The 17,296-nt window shown below is 36.8% G+C and overlaps 1 protein-coding gene and 1 long non-coding RNA gene across 2 annotated transcripts; one reads left to right on the plus strand and one right to left on the minus strand.

The window, feature by feature from the left end:
* Positions 1–3,177: 3,177 nt before the first annotated feature.
* LOC105043857 (uncharacterized) lies at positions 3,178–8,819 on the minus strand. Its single transcript, XM_010921588.4, has 5 exons — positions 8,568–8,819; positions 8,116–8,256; positions 4,856–5,095; positions 3,683–3,742; positions 3,178–3,588 (listed from the first exon to the last, which is right to left on the minus strand). Exons 1-5 carry the CDS (start codon positions 8,685–8,687, stop codon positions 3,484–3,486), a joined length of 666 nt encoding a protein of 221 aa, XP_010919890.1. The 5' UTR covers positions 8,688–8,819; the 3' UTR covers positions 3,178–3,483.
* A 3,392-nt stretch (positions 8,820–12,211) lies between these two features.
* Positions 12,212–13,223, plus strand: LOC105043864 (uncharacterized). Its single transcript, XR_831787.4, has 2 exons — positions 12,212–12,765; positions 12,936–13,223. It is a non-coding gene; the product is annotated as an uncharacterized lncRNA (long non-coding RNA).
* Positions 13,224–17,296: the final 4,073 nt, after the last annotated feature.

The following is a 17,296-nucleotide window of genomic DNA, read 5'->3' on the forward strand; positions in this document are numbered from 1 at the left end:
TATGATTTGTGTTCAATTTGCTTATAACAATGCTGTACAATGTTTTAAATGGTCTTTGTTTTTGATGTTTGTTGTTGTTACCTCTTCCATGCTTCTTTTCACTGGACTAGATATGCATGTTTTGGAACACTTTGTCATCCTTTTATATATATATATATATGTGTGTGTGTGTGTGTGTGTGTGTGTTTGTGTGTGTGTGTGTTGCGGTTGGAATCCGTTTTGGGCCGGAGATACTGAAGTGAGGCGACATCCATAAGGTCGACGATAATCGGACTTGCAAGAAAAGCCCCCATTGGAGGTGGCTCCGATGGAGATCCTCCGACGTTCAAATCAGATTTTTCACAATAGATGGGAAAAAACGAACGTTTATAAAAAGAAGAGCGAGACGTACTTGGGGATTTCCATTTATCTCTTTATAGGTGAGATTGGAGCCTTGAAAGAAGGGGAGGTCGAAAAGGATCTCTTTACCCCTCATCATGTTTTTGAGCACCATACCTAATCCTTTGATTTTCTCGATTGGTGAATGATGTCACCTCATAATAGCCAGTGTGGGCCGTCTTTATTAATTGCATGGATTGGCAACTAGGGCCTAAAGAATGGTGTTGCTTTGTTTGTGGCCACCCTTATCATTAGATGGAGTGACGTGATTGGATCATAGAGGGGCTTCCTGCGGTCATCATGATCGGCTGCTATTTTTAATGGCCTGACGTGATAGCTGTTTTGGAGACTTTGGATCGAGATTATTGAGTGCTTCGGTCGAACCAAGAGTTAGAGAGAGTAGGCTTCGGGTTGGTCACACATTGGGATGCGACGAGTTTAGTAAATGTTGGAGTCGAGGGCGGCAGTCGAAGTTAGCTCGTTCAGGGCTTACCTAAATCTCCAGATCAGATGCTGAAGTGACTCAGTCGCAAGCAGGGTAATATGGCCTGATGGGACCGTGTGGGAGCCGATCTCTCCAAAATAATGAGTTATAATAATGAGTGACTCCGAGATCGATTAGGAGTAAGGATCAGTCAAAGATCTCTAGAGAAAACATCAGAGCTGGAGCTTCCCTTGACTTGATGCCTAATGTCTGGATGTCACATCTAGATCGGTAGCTAAGGATTCGACGAAGATAAGCGTCAGCCATCCGAGCTAAGGTCATCCATCAAACTTTCAGTTGATAGACGAAATCAGGGGGCCAAAAGAAAGTCTGTTTGTCCAAAAATTGAGGTCTGCAACCGAGGTGGGGTCGGACATGCACGGACATCCGTGGGTCAAAGCCGGACATGCGTGTGCATCCTCCCACTTTTTTTTTTCTCCTGCCACTTTTTTTCAGTCCCCCATCTTTTCTTTTCTTACTTTTGTTTTATTGTGATGCCCATGAGAAGATGGAAAGAGATGGAGAGAGGCAATTCTGTTAGATTCAGATGATCCATAGCAATCCTTGTAACATATGCACAGTGGATGATGCACAATCGAAAATTAATGAAATACATAGGACAGTATGGCTAATCGAGATCTTTTAGCACTGACAATGGGTTAGTTAAATTATTAACATGCTGGATCTTCGATTTTTTTTTATCTTCGGCTCGGATAAAATTTCTCCCAACAATATATATATATTCCATACTCTTACATAACCAAATTCTTTTGAATCGGTTTTGTAAATTATTTGCATTTCGTTTTCCAAATTCTAAATCTTTAGCTCTGGGTAAGTTGTTTGGCTCTAGCCAATTCAATGCCATATGTTGTACACGAATCTTCTGCCTCTGGACTGTTTTAGGTGATTTCGGTTCTAGCCAATTCAATGCCGCATGTTGGACTGTTTTAGGTGATTACGAAGAGGGGTGGAGGAAGAGAGCAGTTCATTAATTTTCTCAGTTGCAGCTGCTTTGCACCACACCAAACCAAATACAAAAATTGACGGCTTCACTTGGAACAAAAATCATATGAAATGGGCAATATGAAATGGGCACTAGAGAGAAATATCGGGAGGGCTTCATAGTTAGCCACGTCTTCTTAATATATCTTAAAGAATAAATTTAAAAATTAAAATTTTTTTATTAATGAAGTTATCAATTTCATGATTAAAAAAAATACGGCATTTTTTTTTTTCATTTTTAATATATATTTTTTAACAATATATATTATAAAATACATACATAATAAGATCATAAAAAAAATTAATACACATCTATGAATAAATTGATATATGATTTTTAAAATATAAAATTAATCATATTTAATAAATTAATTATTTAATAATTTAATACATATCTTTAAATAAATTAATATATAATTTTTAGAACATCATATAAATCAGTACATATTATATAGTCTGGTAATATATAATCGTCGATCTTTTAATACATACTATAAATTTCTAACACACATTCAATAATAATTCAATATATATCGTTAAATAAAAAATATATTTTGAAGATTATGTATTGATTTATCTGAAGGTGCATATTAAATTACTATCGGATGTGTACCTATAAAACTTGCGGTATGTATAAAAAAATCGATGAATATATATTATCATATCATATAATGTGTATTAATAAATATAATATTTTAAAAATTATATATTAATTTATTTAAAAATATATATTAAATTACTGAATAATTAATTTGTTAGATACATATCATCTAATTGTATATTATATATTGATAAATTTTATATTTTAAAAATTATATAATAATTTATCTAAAAATATATATTTACTTGACGATTGCTTTGTTTGAAATGTATCATTTAATCCTCTCATATATATCTAAAAAATATATATTATGAACACCAAAAAAAATATTATATTTTTTAATTTTTGATTATGAGATTAATGACTTCATTAATAAGAAAAATTTTTAATTTTTAAATTTTTTTTTTCAAATTAATATTAGAAAAAATATGATAAACTAAAAAGCTTACCTCATATTTCCTTTTTCTCTGGCGTCCACCGAGTAAATCGTCTCGCTTACAACATGGCCGGAACTTGAACTCGGCAATCAGCAAAGTTCAACCGTTGGACTTGCACATCCCTTTTTCCCCTTTTTTTTCTATTCAGCACGTGCCCATACATGTTATGAATGAATGATTAGCAGCACTTGAACGTCTGGTGCACAAGGTTGATTTATGAATGAATGATTAGCAGCACTTGAACGTCTGGTGCACAAGGTTGATTCAAAAGGAAGTTACGAACGAATAAAACCAAGCGTATTTAATGGTGGTTCAGGAACCAGGGCAGACAAAGCTGGGCCAAACTAAAAGGTACCATGCAGCCAACCAGTTGGTACATTCCTTTAAATCTCTAATCTCGACATCTCTTGAATGGCTTAATACTCTCGCAACCGGCCCTGAAAACCTCACTAACATACCCGCACACCAGAGACAAGCGGCAAATTCAATATAAAAAACAAGCATGCCTGAGAAACGCGCTCCCAAACACTTAATAATCCACAAGTTTAAGAAAGACGATTAGTAACAGTATTTGCACCCGATCAAGGGTATCCTCTCAACGGGTCGGCTGTTTTCCCAGATCTTGCATCAGACCAAGCTTTGGCAATTGTTCGTTTCATGTCGTCATCACCTTCCTCGTACATGTTCTGCACGGAATTGGTGTTTTTAGTCAGCTCAGGCAACTAACTAGAATGAAAAAAAGGAAAAGAAATATTTGATACTATCAGAAAAAAAGTTCACCTTCATCAAATCCATAATTCCCGCCATTGGGTCCTTATCTTTGTCCAGACCTGGCTTTAGCTGCAAATCAAAAAACAATGTATCAGCTATCAAATTGTATCCAAGCCTCCATGCGCTCTAGAAGTGTAGTGAATGGTGTTGAAGAAAGTCCAATCTATCAAATTCTTCACCAACAGACGATAGGATTTTGTTACAAGGTGCTGAGTAGAATAATCAGATACCTTGATTGGTTCATGCTAACCTCATCAAATTAAGGAAGCTTGTTCGAGAAAAAAGAATAGAAAGAATGATAATAGGAAAAATAAACCAAAAGATCTATCTACTGACCTCATATTGGTATCATACATGTAACCACCTTAGAAAGAGCATGTGGCAGATGCTCATCATGATTTTCCACGAAGTCAGAAAAAGGTTAAGGACATGACAGCAAAACACTTATTTAGCAAAATTCAGGCTAAAGGCATCCATAGGGCATCAAAACCACTAAATCTCTGGGGAGAGGTTGAATATCAAGAACCTTATATGAAATATGTTGGCCATGAAAAAAAATCAGACTATCGACTATTCTAAACCAAAACTCCTCACTTTATTTGTGAAATTCTGCAATGTACTGTTGCCACTCCCATTCTTAATAAATATATCTTAAAAACAATGGAACTGCACATCCCAGCTTTCGAGTGTATTACAGAATCATATAAATGATACGAATTTTAAATTGGACTGGAAGGCCACAACCATCCACAGTAGCTCTCACGTGTCATATGCATCACAATAAAAAGGCATCTCGGTGCACGAGGCTCCTGCCTGGGTCTGGGAAGGTGTTATATATATAGTCTTACCCCACATGTGGAGAGACTGTTTGCACATGTCAAACCCATGACATCCAGATCATGATAGAGCAACCTTACTATTCTGCTAAACCAACCTCATATGCATCCCAATAGGTTCTTATTTTTCTTAAATAAAAGAAACGTTAAAAGAGAGATCAACCAAATGACTTCCAACACCTCATGGACGATAGAGTGTAGTAAGTGATGGATGATCCATGGTTGGACATTTCATCTGGGTTAATATCTGTAAACCAGTAAGCTCTTCATGCTATTGCTTATTTGTCAACAAAACCTGGCCAGTTTATTAAAAATAGATGAGGGGGAACAAAAAGCTGTAGATTACCTTGTCATCTTTGAAGTGCAGGTCTAACCAGTTTCCTTTCGAAGCTTTGAACAGGGTAACAATAACCTTCGTTGGCTTGACCACCATTTTACATTTCTCAGGAACTATTTCTTTGTTTAATTTTGGTATAGAGAATCGGTAATTTTTCCCTTGGACGTCATGAAACATGATGTCCACCAACATAGGCTTAAAAACAGTCTCCATCCTCTCTTCTTGTACACCTTCAAGAAATACATAGAGCTAAAACACAGAAGGTAAGTTTGCAGAATTGTATTGGTTTTAGCAAGAAAAAAATATCCCAAAAAAAAAAAAAGCTGCAGTGATCAAGCATCCGAGAGTTCAAAAGGGAAAAGAGGAGAGCAAAAAGACTAAGCATCAAATTGGTCAGTCAGTTTTGCACAGTTAAAAAGGGATAATCTATATATTGCTTAATTAAAAATCATGTCCAATCTCATCTCTTGAAAGGAAAAGATGGGGAGAAACCAGATAATAAATAATAAAAAGTGCTTGCTTGGGTGCACAAACCATGCATGCATCCATCGAAGGACATTTATATGTTATGCATAAACTGCACCTGTACCTGTAATACTACCATGACTACTGCAGCCACATGACTGCAGACAAGATGCAACAACTTCTTTCAAGAGAATAGGGCACAACACCAAATTAACCTCCATATATCAGTTGTTCTACATAGAATAACTTTAAAAGTTGGAACATCAACCAGAAAACCTCATGGGTTATTAAGAAAATGGAAAATAACATGCCAAATCCCCTTCAAAATTTATTTCAAAAAAAAAAAACCATAATGACAATCAAAACCAATCTAACCTAGATTATTTTCAATTTCAGCTTTCTGGATCCTACATTTACTTCTTAGCAAGGATGGCATTCCTGGTTATTTCATTTCCTTTTCAGATTCTTCATCATAAATGTCATCCATGTAATTTAAGTTTTCTTTATTCAGTAGAACCCCCATCTTCTTAATCAAGCGATATTTGAGTGTTTTACCACACAAATCAATACCTTTCTAGATTTCATCCACAGTCAACTTATCTACCAAACACTCGCTTATGTTCTTGGAGCATTTGCCAACAGTTTGATAAACAAAGCATTGCTTCCTTATTTTTATTTAGAAATAAACTGATTGTGACAGAAACATAAATGTTAAAATGGATATGTGGTAAAGCTATAAAGGATGGATTAAAGAATGATTATATTAGAGATGCAGGAGTTGCATAAATTAAAGAAAGCGATGAAATCGATTAAGATGGCATAGACACGTATAATGAAGTTTTGAAACTCTTTTTAAGGAAAGGTACTTTAGTTCGTGTTGAAGATCGTAAGAAGAGAAGAGAAAGACCTAAATTAACAATGGATGGAGATTGTGAGGAAGGATATGGCGAAACTTGAAATAACATAAAAGATGGCCCAAGATAGAAATACTTGATGAATGCGAATAAAGGCTAGATGATTGTGGGGGTGATTGTTATTTAGAAATTTCAATCAGTCATATGGCATTTGTGACACCAGACATACCTCCTACTTAATCCACCGTTCTCTAAATCTATGTGAAATCTTTATTTATATTTATTAATATACGAAGATCCAAAATCATGAAAGATTACAAGTAGATACACTTGGAGACAAAACTCTAGGGACTTCCATGTCAGAAGATCATCAAATCCTTCTGAATACTTCCATGTCATAAAATTCATGAAATCCCAATCTTGCCTCGCCCTTTATCAATACCTTTTCTTGCTACTATCCACACAAATCCAACCCCCCCCCAACCCAAAACTCTCTCCCCACAAAAAGAAAAAGGGGCTGCAGATGATCAAACCATGTGAAAACTGAAAACAGCTTTTAACCTTTTACTAATGAATCATACTTAGTTCTACCCCATGAGCTTTCCCTGATGTACTTGTACCTAGCTTTACCCTCTATGAAGTTTCAATTCAGCAATTCAAATAATGAATTAAAACAACAGAATACATTGATAACATGCCAGCTTTATAAACAAACACAGACCAAGTTCAAAGAGAAATTTAGGTTATAAGAGTCGATTAATGTTCTAATATTTCTGTTGATCAAATTAAGGATAATGTTGTCCCACACACCAAAAAAAAAAAAGGGGAAGCATTTGCCCACACATAAAACTGCGCCCAATGATCTTTTTACCTGACCAATTGACATCCGCAACCATTAATGAAGAACCTGCAAATGTTTTTTCAACAATGTGTTTTTCTGTCATTTTGTTTGATTTCATCTCAATGGTTAATGATATAACAAATTACAATTGTCATTCCAAAAATCTTAGGTTTTCTGTTCTTCCTATGCATTGACACATAATAAAGCACCTATCCTTATCTAGACATCCTCACGTTTTTCTTATACATACCTAAACTTTCACCTTTACAACTCTATGTACTTTATAAGAAAAGTCTTGATGACCCAACTCCTAAATTTTTCTTTTTAAGGTATGCAATCACATGTAACTGAGAGAATATTTAGTATATAAACCATCCAAGAGGATACTCTAGGTTTGCTCTCAAACTTCATGTCCAGCTAAATAGACAACTCCCTGTTGGGAAAGGAAAGAGTGAGAAACCAATGGCTCTTCTTCTTTTTTTTCAAAAAAACAAAAAAAGAAAAAAGAAGAAGAAGAAGAAAGAAATAGAATCTGGAATCGCATTCTTTTTTTTGCTATGCAGTATGTCTCCTTTCCGCATGACTTATGGAAACTTAATTCTGCCATCCTAACTTTTGCATGCATCACACGTGTTAAAAGGTTACATATTGCAACTCATAAACTTTACCTAAGAACTCATTCCAGTCTATTTCCTATGTCGATCCATATTCATCTCAACCTTCTCATATCTGTAATGTTCATATGATGTTCCTGAAGCCTCCATTTAGTTCAGTATTACAGCCCACATGACTTAGCTAAATTTACTTTTGCTGGTAATCGTTTCAGTTAAGTCTTGATTCCCAAGCACAAAAAGACTATTTATTAAAAAAAAAAAAATCAAAAGCACCCTGTAATTCTCTCTCATCTCACTTTAATTCTAGTGGAAATGCTATCAAAAAAACTCTACCTCTCCTCTTCTCTCCCTACATCCAATCTACCGATTTCACCATTTCACATTAGAAGCAAGCATATGGCGATTATGATCAATCTCAAATCTCAATCCAAATGCCTGATTACATAGAACGCATACATGTTTCTTTTTTTCTTTCTTTCGTAAAAAAAGATGTACCTTGATCTTGTCATTGTCTTGATCCCAGCTAAACGATCCAAGCGTGACATAATTCAAAGCGCTGGCTGCAGCGGGAGCCTTTTCGGCAGATACCGAAGGCTGCGCTGCTGATGCAGCAACTGCTGCAGTAACCTGCGACAACTGCCAATACAACAAACAGTCAGTAGATAATAATTCATAGCAAGGAAAACTCAGCCCCACGCTTCAAAACAGCAAGAATTAGTCAATCTAGGCAACTTCAGAAAACATCGATCCAACAAACGTCAATGAATCGATCTAACTTGTCCAAGAAAAATAAAATTCAAATCGGTGGCGTTCAAAGAAGTGAATTCTTTCGTTGAAAACCCGCTAAAACTAGGATATAAAGCGAGGAAGGAGAGAGGGGATCGAAAACGTAGCAACTAGTATCAAACCCTAGGCAGCAGAGAGAAACGGAAGGTGAAGAGAAATACCTTGGCGTCGAGGTTACGGATCTCGGAAGAGAGGAGGGAGAGGACGCGGGGCCTCTTGGCGATGGACTCGAGATAGCGAAGCTCCTCCAGGTCCAGCCTCAGCTGCTGCTCTTCCGCCATCGCTCTTATCCTTCTTCTTCTTCTCCTCCTCCTCTCGCGTCACGACGTCACTTCTCTTGGTCGGTGGAAGAATGGAAGGCTACTAGGGTTTATTCAGGGCTTCGTTTGTTTGGAGAAAGAGAGGGAAGGTTCTAGACTAGAGGTCCAGATGCAGCACTTATCAAATAGGGCCGAATCTAATCTTGGTTTGTTTGATTGTTGATGATGATCGGATGCTGGGCGGGTTCTTGGTTATACATTGTGATTCCCAAATTTATTGGCTTTCATGGCCATGATCATCTAAATCAAATTCATGTGCAGCGGGGAGCAGGATCAGTGTATTCGCATCTACGTTCATTTTTATTTCTTATCTATATTCAAATTCATACGCAGCGAGAAACATCATATTAATTTTAACTTAATTTTATTTATATTTCTATATTTTAAAAAATATCAAATTAATTTTTTAATTATTGATATATTTTAATATGATCTATTTATTTATTTTATCAATAAATTATATTAAATTTATTTTTTAATACATAAAAATACTCCTTATTTATGAGTAGACTTAAAGGAGGAAAAAAATGAGAAGGAAATTTAGATAAAGATGAAGAGGAGGACGAAGAATGATCGGAGATAATGAATGAATTAGAGGAGGAGAAGGAGGACAAAAAAGAGAAGAGAATGAGAAGGAAAAAGAGGGAAAAAAATAGATTATCAACGGAAAGGGGTGGAGGTAGAAGGGGCTACCATAAAAGAATGACTTATAAATGATTTGGAGGAAAAGAATATGATGAGGAGATGAAATGGATAAGGAGAAAAGAAAAAATAAAGTGGAGGGAGCCACTATGAAGGAGGAGAAATGAGCGAGGAGGAAGAAGAGGAAGAAGGATTTTTTTGCCGGGATGTAGAGGGAGCTATCTAAAGAGATATGGCTCATGAGTTAGTTTGAAGGAAAAAAAAATGAGAATAAAAAGAATCAGGAGGAAGAGGAGGAGGTGAGGAGGGGTCGCCAGCAAGGAATAGGATTAAAACTGCAAATGGGTCGGGTTGACCCATGACCCGACCCAATCCGACCACTTAGATCCGATCCGATCTGTTTTAAAAGATCTGCAGGGTCGGGTCGGATTCTAAAATTAGATCTGTTCAATATTTCAGGTCGGATATGAATTTATTAAATTAAGATCCGATCTGAATTCAGTATTGAATCCAATATGTAAACTATAGAGCAAATAGAGTGGCATTAGAATTCCAAATGCTATCGTAGTATTATTATTTTTTATATAGTTTTACTTAATTTGATCATAAAATTTTGAGAAATTATTTATAAATTAATAACCAAGGTAAAGTAAATTTTTTTTTTGTTATAAACTTCGCATATGTTGGTTTATCAGACGAACCGAGCCTGAGTAGAATTTGGGCCCAAACCGGATCCAAATTTTTTAAATTGAGACCGAATTATACGTAGACCCGATTCGACCCAAATGATCCAATGGAATAGACTTTTTGATCATAGATCCGATCCAATCTAATCGATTTTCAATTGGATTGGGTCTGGGTACAACATTAGGATCCAATCAAGAAATTAGATCGGATCGGTGTCACTCATGATCCGATCCGACCTGATCCATTTGCGCCCCTGAATAGGAGTGAGGAGGAGAAAGAGGAGGAGAAGATGATGGAGAGAAAGAAGATGGGCAAGGTAAGAAAGGATAAAAGTGGAGAAGAGGAGAAGGTTTATAGATGGCTTGGAGAAGAAGGATGAGGAAGAGAAATGGATGGGAAGGAAGGGAAGGAGAAAGGAGAAGGGAATGGGTGGAGAAAGAGGAGGAGGAAAAAGAGGAGGAGAATGGGTTGAGAAAGGAGGAGAGAGAAAGAGGAAGAAGGAGAGAAAAAATGGATGAGAAGGAAGGAGAGGAGGAGAAAGAAGAGGAGGAAGAAAAATGGAGAAAGAGGAGCGTCGGCCATGGAGGAGGAGATTAATCGAAGAGGAGGGAGTAGAGGGAAGAGAAGAGAGAGAAAATATATATTTTTATTATTTTAAAAAAATTTATTAACGAAGATAGATGACTGGACCACATCAAAACATATCGATAATTAAAATGATCAATTTAATACTTTTTAAAGTACAGAAGATATAAGTGGAATTGAGCTAAAGTTGAGGAAGTATTTTTATAATTTTTTCTTTTATGACTACCAAATCAAAAATATTATATCATATTAATATGATAGATTTTTTATTTAAAAAATATATGAATGTTATATAAGATTCAATAGAATTAAAAATTTAATCAGATATTTAAATATGGAATGGATAATTATATGTTTGTATTTTTTTTGGTCCAGTATCTATTTGTATCTTTCTTTGGTGGATATAAATACAATGTGAACATAAAGATTAATAATAGATTTAGGTATGAATATGAAATGCTGTTATCCAATCTATTTTAGGCTAGCAACTAGATCTTTTTTTAAAGAAGAGAGATAATGAGAAGGGAAAGAGGACCCATGCGTATCTATTATCCATATACTTGAAATATGCTTCCATATTGGAATCCAGAATCTCTAGTTGCTAGATCAAAAAGCTTATGATCATTAGAATAAAGCCCAATTTACCACTGCATCCTACTGTGAAAGAATCATATCTAAATGAATATGGCCCTATTAACTGTACAATCAATTCAAATTTTGATTTACCGAGACATGCTATTCACGTGCGTGGAGACTCTAAAGTCCACGCCGAAGCCCCAGGAATGTAGTTCAACAATTAGTTTCTTTTAGATACTAGAAGAGGCGATCTAATTAGAACGAATATAGCTTGAGATTCACTGAAAAGCCATCTTGTTTGAGTAGGTACAACATACGAACAAAAGTTGCTCCGTTAACTCAAAAAATATCTCAATTGGTACGAGTTGAAGTCCACTCCCAAATTTTTGCTAGTGGTCAGCATCCACTCCAACGTCGATTTGAGTACAATTGATGCGAACACCAGTGTAGCCCCTGTTTCACCGAATAGTCTTTTAGCCTTTGTTCATCAAACTTCATATATCTGATTAAGAAATATCATGGTATTTAATCTGATTGTCATTTGCAAATATAACTTTGGGAGCAATTCTGTGAGTGCAACAGCAATGATTCTGAAAAAAGAAAATGTGTGCGTGTGTGTATGTGAGAGAGAGAGAGATGGGTCACGCTTGGCTGAGCCTAGGACCCATGTTACACCTTGAACAAGATTTTAGTCTACGATTTGGATCCAAATCCAACTCATCATTTAGTGGTTCCTTGTTATGTCAGTCTTTGTGTTACTTCTTTCTCAGTGCAAGGGTTCCCACTTGAATCTATTCATTCATAATTAGGTTGGCACCTAGCTGGCAATATCGATACCTCACCTTGTTTGGACCCATGCCTGCTCATGGTCTTAATTTTTAGTATGAGCTGGGTTCAAGTCAAGTGGACCGCAGTGTCAAATCTGGCCTTACTCAACCTGCTTGCTCCCCAATTGCGAGGACTGAGCTCGCGAACTCGACTCCACTTAGGCCGTGGCCTGGAACCGGATTGAAACCGTTCCATGGGCCCCTAGACTACAATATAAAAGCTGCCAAGCGGCCACAAACCCAGGGGCCGCCGTTGTCGCGCACTTCCTCGCTTCCTCCTGTTTCGACCCCCTGGTTTAAATGCTATATCCTCTCCAGGGTTCCAAGACTCAACCCTTAAGCCGCACCCTCTTCTTACCACCCAGTGGGCGTAGATGGTAGACTTTGGACGGCCATTTTGTCCAGACTCCACACACAATATTTTGCCATCAAATCTGAGCCCGTTCACTTGGGGAACCTACGGTGACCTCAGCGTCCATTCTATGGGCCATTCAAGACCACAACTAATGGCCATGGGACGATAGCTACCTCTAAAGAGTTGATAAAAAGAAGAAGAATAGATAAGAAAACAGAAGAAACGGAGAGTTGGAGGAGACAGATGGATCAGTTAACGGCGATAGGGACGGAGCGATGGTTGGGGAAGCTGGGGAGGCATGTTTATGCGTTTCTTTGCTTAGGGGTCGTACTCATCGCTGCAACCTTCGTCCATTACGCTTTTCCTGGTATTGATAACAGAAAAATTGTTGGTTCTCGATTAATAATGATGGCTTTGCCTTCTCTTTTCCTCTTCTTTCTTCCATCTATATTCACTCAACTTTTTCCTTGTAAAAATGGTTGGAAGGAAAGAGGTAGATACTGATTTTTTTCTGTGTGGATGATGATTGTGATGCAGAGCAGCCGACGGGTGACGCGAGGGAGAGGTCCAGGAGAAGGCTGGTAGCCGTGCAGGCCGCTGATTTCTGATCCTTTTCTTTCTTTCCATTTTGTCAAGTGTTGTAACAATCTTCTATCTATAAGCAAATACTGGTAGAGAGAGAGAGCTGCTAGATCCCGATCTCCTAGTTCTTACTTCTATCGAGCTGTAACGATACCTAACTTAACAAATCTAGTCCCCTTGAGAAACTATAAGAGGTTCCGCCCCAAGTATTTGTTAAGAAGTGTGCTTCCGTAGTTTTGCTCATGTTATGTGGATGTGTATTGGGTTGATCCTCCACGGTGGTGGTGGGCAGTAAGCAGAGCCTCTATAACAGCCTGATAACCTGCTTCTTCCAGCTGAAGTTAACTCGAAAGCACCAAGCTTTAGATCTTCTGCATCTAAGTTATTTTGGTTAATTACATGAGCATCAAAAACAAGTTCTCATATGGCAGAAGTATGGGTCCATGGGCAGAGAGAGAAGTGATAAAGTGCACCCTAATTTTCCTAATTTTCTATTTTGGTTTGCGGTTGATCCGGTAAGCGTGGGAATGAATCACTAATGTGATAGAGAACTCTAAAATCTGATCAAGCTAGTGAAAATTCATATGTTCTGCAACAACAATATAAATGTGCGACAGAGAAGCAGCGGTAAGACTAATAGCACACGTTGGGCGGACCGTGCCGTACAAACGAAGACTACCGGCTCTAAATGCAATAATCTCTGGACTAACACGTCCCAAGTCCTACACTGTTAAGTTGAGCCAAGGGCAACTTCAATCCATGGACTACCCAAGATATTCTAAGCGCTTGGTGCTTAAAGCTTCTTGTCTTCTATTTCTGAGAAGTAGAACTTAACTAAGCGAACAGCTATTATTATATCATCTAGTTGGGAAATTTTCTCTATTTTAAATTTTTCCTCAATGCACTGCAACCTATTTTTGTACACGTATTCGACCTAGGTAAGAGTGGACTATTGGTTACGAATTTCTGACCGACTTGGGCCCCATTCTCTGCGCCTACTCAATCCAAAAGCAATGATAACTGGGCTGGCTTCATTTCTGAGACCAGAAGGCTTTGGTCTCGCCCAGTGTCCAGCCTATAGACCCTGGTAGAACTAGAAACTAGAAAGTAGCAAAGACCGAGGCCTCGTACCATGATAAAAATCATTAACCGTTCCCTCGTTGCATGGCTATTATGCCGTCGTAATGGCGTTTTTCCACAATGGCAATTATAAGAGATTCTCCCAATTCATCCCAATTACAACCAAAATAATAATTCTGTAAAACTCAAATCGTACAATCACTTTAAAGTAATACTGTATTCTCATAAATCGTACAATCACTTTAAAGTAATACTGTATTCTCATAAAAAAGAAAACTAAAAATGAAAGAGCTATTTTATTATTTTACTTCTCATTTTTATTAATCTAACAGCTCAAAAGAGCCGTTTTGGTAATTATCTATCTTTTCTTGGCGCAAGAGGTTAAATTACCTTGCTAAAGGTCCGTCACCAAAGGAATCGTAATTGAGTTTGCCAAAAAAACAAAAAGGACATCGTAATTGTTGAATTTTGGGCATCTCTCTCTCTCTTTCCCTCCATTAACCTAAAGCCCATTGGCTGCTGTTTAAATTGAGGTGGCTTTTTGCTGGAGCTAAAATCAGATTGGATATATGTTGAATACCATCATATCAATATTTATATTTATTTTATCTGATAAATATAAATATAAATATTATTGAGATATAAAAAATTATATTTATATTTATTTTAAAAAGATATAGATATAATTTAGATATAAAAAATATAGATATAATTAGAGATGGCAAAAATCGATCCGATCTGTCAACCCAACCCACATTCGATCACCTTAAATAAGTTTGGATTTGGCTTAAACGGATTCGGATCACAAATGGATTGACTTGTTTAACTTATTTAATAATCAAATCGGATTCAGATTTCAGATAGCTGATCCGTTTAATCTATTTAACCTATTTAATAAATGGATTGGATTGGATCAGATTAGGTTGAGTCAGCTTGTAACAAACCCATTTAACACGTGACATTGGAGAGCTTTAAGAGTTTAGGAATTTCGGCCGGTTTAGCTGTTCGTCATCCCATCCTCCTCTCGACACTTTAAGATTTTCTATCCCATCCCATTCCATCTCAACGACCATGCTCGTGGATGGGCCATTCATTCTGATGACATCGCCACTAGATGGTGTCGGGTTCCGCGACTGCACTGTGGACCTGTCAGACTCCGACCCCAAGGTGAGGCATCGAGCGTGGGGCTTCGAGTCAGTGCAAGTCTCCATCTCCCTCACCCGTTCCCTCCGCCGTCGAAGCCTTCGACGTCGCTGGAAGCAGTCGAGAGCACGAGGGTGGAGGCCGGAGAGATGGTCGAACGGAGATGCGGTGATGACAAAAGCAGAGATGGTCGGCCACAGAGACAGAACATATTTTTTTAATTTTTTTTTAATTATACAACCCTCATGTTCTAAGGATCCCGACAATGCTGGACGGGCCGTTCGTTCTGGTGATGTCACCGTTGGATGGTGCCGGGTTCCGCGGTCACGCTATGGACCTGCCAGACTTCGGCCCCAGGGTGAGGCACCGGGCATGGGACTTCAAGCCGAAGCAAATCTCCATCTCCCTCTCCCATTCCCTTTGCTGTCAAAGCCTCCAACGTCGTTAGAGGCGGCTGAGAGCACGAGGGTGGAGGCCGGAGAGACGGTCGGATGGAGATGCGGTGAGGACGAAGGTGGAGACAGTCGGCCACAAAGACGGAACAATTTTTTTTTTTTTTTTATAAGCGGGACATTAAACGGGTTGAGTTTTATTTTTTTAAGGAGTTATAAATGGGTTATAAACAGGTCTGATCGGATAATCATTTATTAAACGGGTTGGATTTGGATTTTAAAATTTAACCTATTTAAATAAATAGGTCGGATTCGGATTCAGAGTTTTTTGGCTCGACCCATATCTGACCAGATCCATTTATATCCGATCCGACCCGATTGTCACCCCTAGATATAATTATATATATTACTTAGATAATTAAACTTTATGACTACAGAATCAAAGATATTACCAAATAGATGATAATCTAGTTAATAACATGTTTATATAGTTGCATATTTCTTTTAAAAATTAATAAATACTATATAAAATTATATAGGACTACATATATATTCGGATATTTGGATACGAATCAGATAGTTATCCATCTATATCCATATCTATTTTTTTTAATAAATATGAATATAGATATGGATATTAGTCAGATCTTTAAATTTCTATCTATATCTAAATTTATTTAGATATGAAAATATATTCAGATGAATAATATCTATATCACTTTCACTTCTACTTTTTGTCAATAGCTGATCACAGGCTAATAATTAAGTTACACAACAAGGGTGGCCTTCCCAGGTTTGTTGGACGACAGGCCATTATCTCTTGACTTATGCCAATGATATCCCATGGCACTATAGTTCGATCACTACCTCTTTGTATCTTTACGCCTTGGTTGGGAGTCTAGAAAGAAAAAAATATATATATTAGTAAAGAGAGGATAAAAAAAAATATTTTTTTCTCTTAAATGTGAGTTTAAAGAAAGAAAAGAAAATAATTTCTTTCCTTCTTGATTAGAAGCAAAGAAGAAAGAAAAAAAAAAAACTACAACCTTCTTTTACTATTATATCTTTAAAAGGAACCCAACAAACTCAAGAAAAGAATCAAGAAAAAATCTTATTTTTAAATTTTTTTCATCTTTCTTTTCATTTTTGTTGATTTTTCTCATCTATGGAAGTTTCAATTGGATAGGAGACTTAGGTGGAATACCTAAAATAAGTCTTAAGATTGAAATATAATATTAATTTTATTTTTTATCATTAAAAGGTAAGATGAGGATTGTAAAAAATTTACTAACTTTCAATTTTTTTTCTCTCCAATTTCGCTCAATTACGAAGAAAAAAAGATTTTAGATTTTAAAAGATTTATATTTTCCTCATTTTTTTTATTTTTTTATAAAAAAATTCTCAATTAAAAAAAAATAATAATTCTCTTCCATTATTTTTTTTTCTTTCCCATTCTTCTCATCCAACCAAGGAGTTGCAAACTCAGGAGACCGACAAAACGTAAATAAGTAACACGTCACAAAAACTCGGAAGCTAATTAATTACAACATCCCAAGAGGAGCAAGGAAGCGCATTACAACATTCAAGGAGGGATAGTTGGGTTCTACAGGAGCAATATTGCACGAGTAAAAGAGCTAAGCCGGAAATCCCCAACCAAGTCCAAACCTGCAACCATTTGAGAACAAATCACATATCAGTGGA

The sequence above is a fragment of the Elaeis guineensis genome, chromosome 2, assembly GCF_000442705.2.
Source record: "Elaeis guineensis isolate ETL-2024a chromosome 2, EG11, whole genome shotgun sequence".
NCBI lineage: Eukaryota > Viridiplantae > Streptophyta > Magnoliopsida > Arecales > Arecaceae > Elaeis > Elaeis guineensis.

Bases quoted from the DNA above. Each gene is read 5' to 3' on its own strand.
- LOC105043857 (XM_010921588.4), bottom strand. From the start codon at position 8,687: ATGGCGGAAGAGCAGCAGCTGAGGCTGGACCTGGAGGAGCTTCGCTAT. The intron at 8,257-8,567 runs GTATTTCTCTTC...TTGTATTGGCAG, and splicing joins TCCGTAACCTCGACGCCAAG to TTGTCGCAGGTTACTGCAGC. The intron at 3,589-3,682 runs GTGAACTTTTTT...AATTCCGTGCAG, and splicing joins GAATTATGGATTTGATGAAG to AACATGTACGAGGAAGGTGA.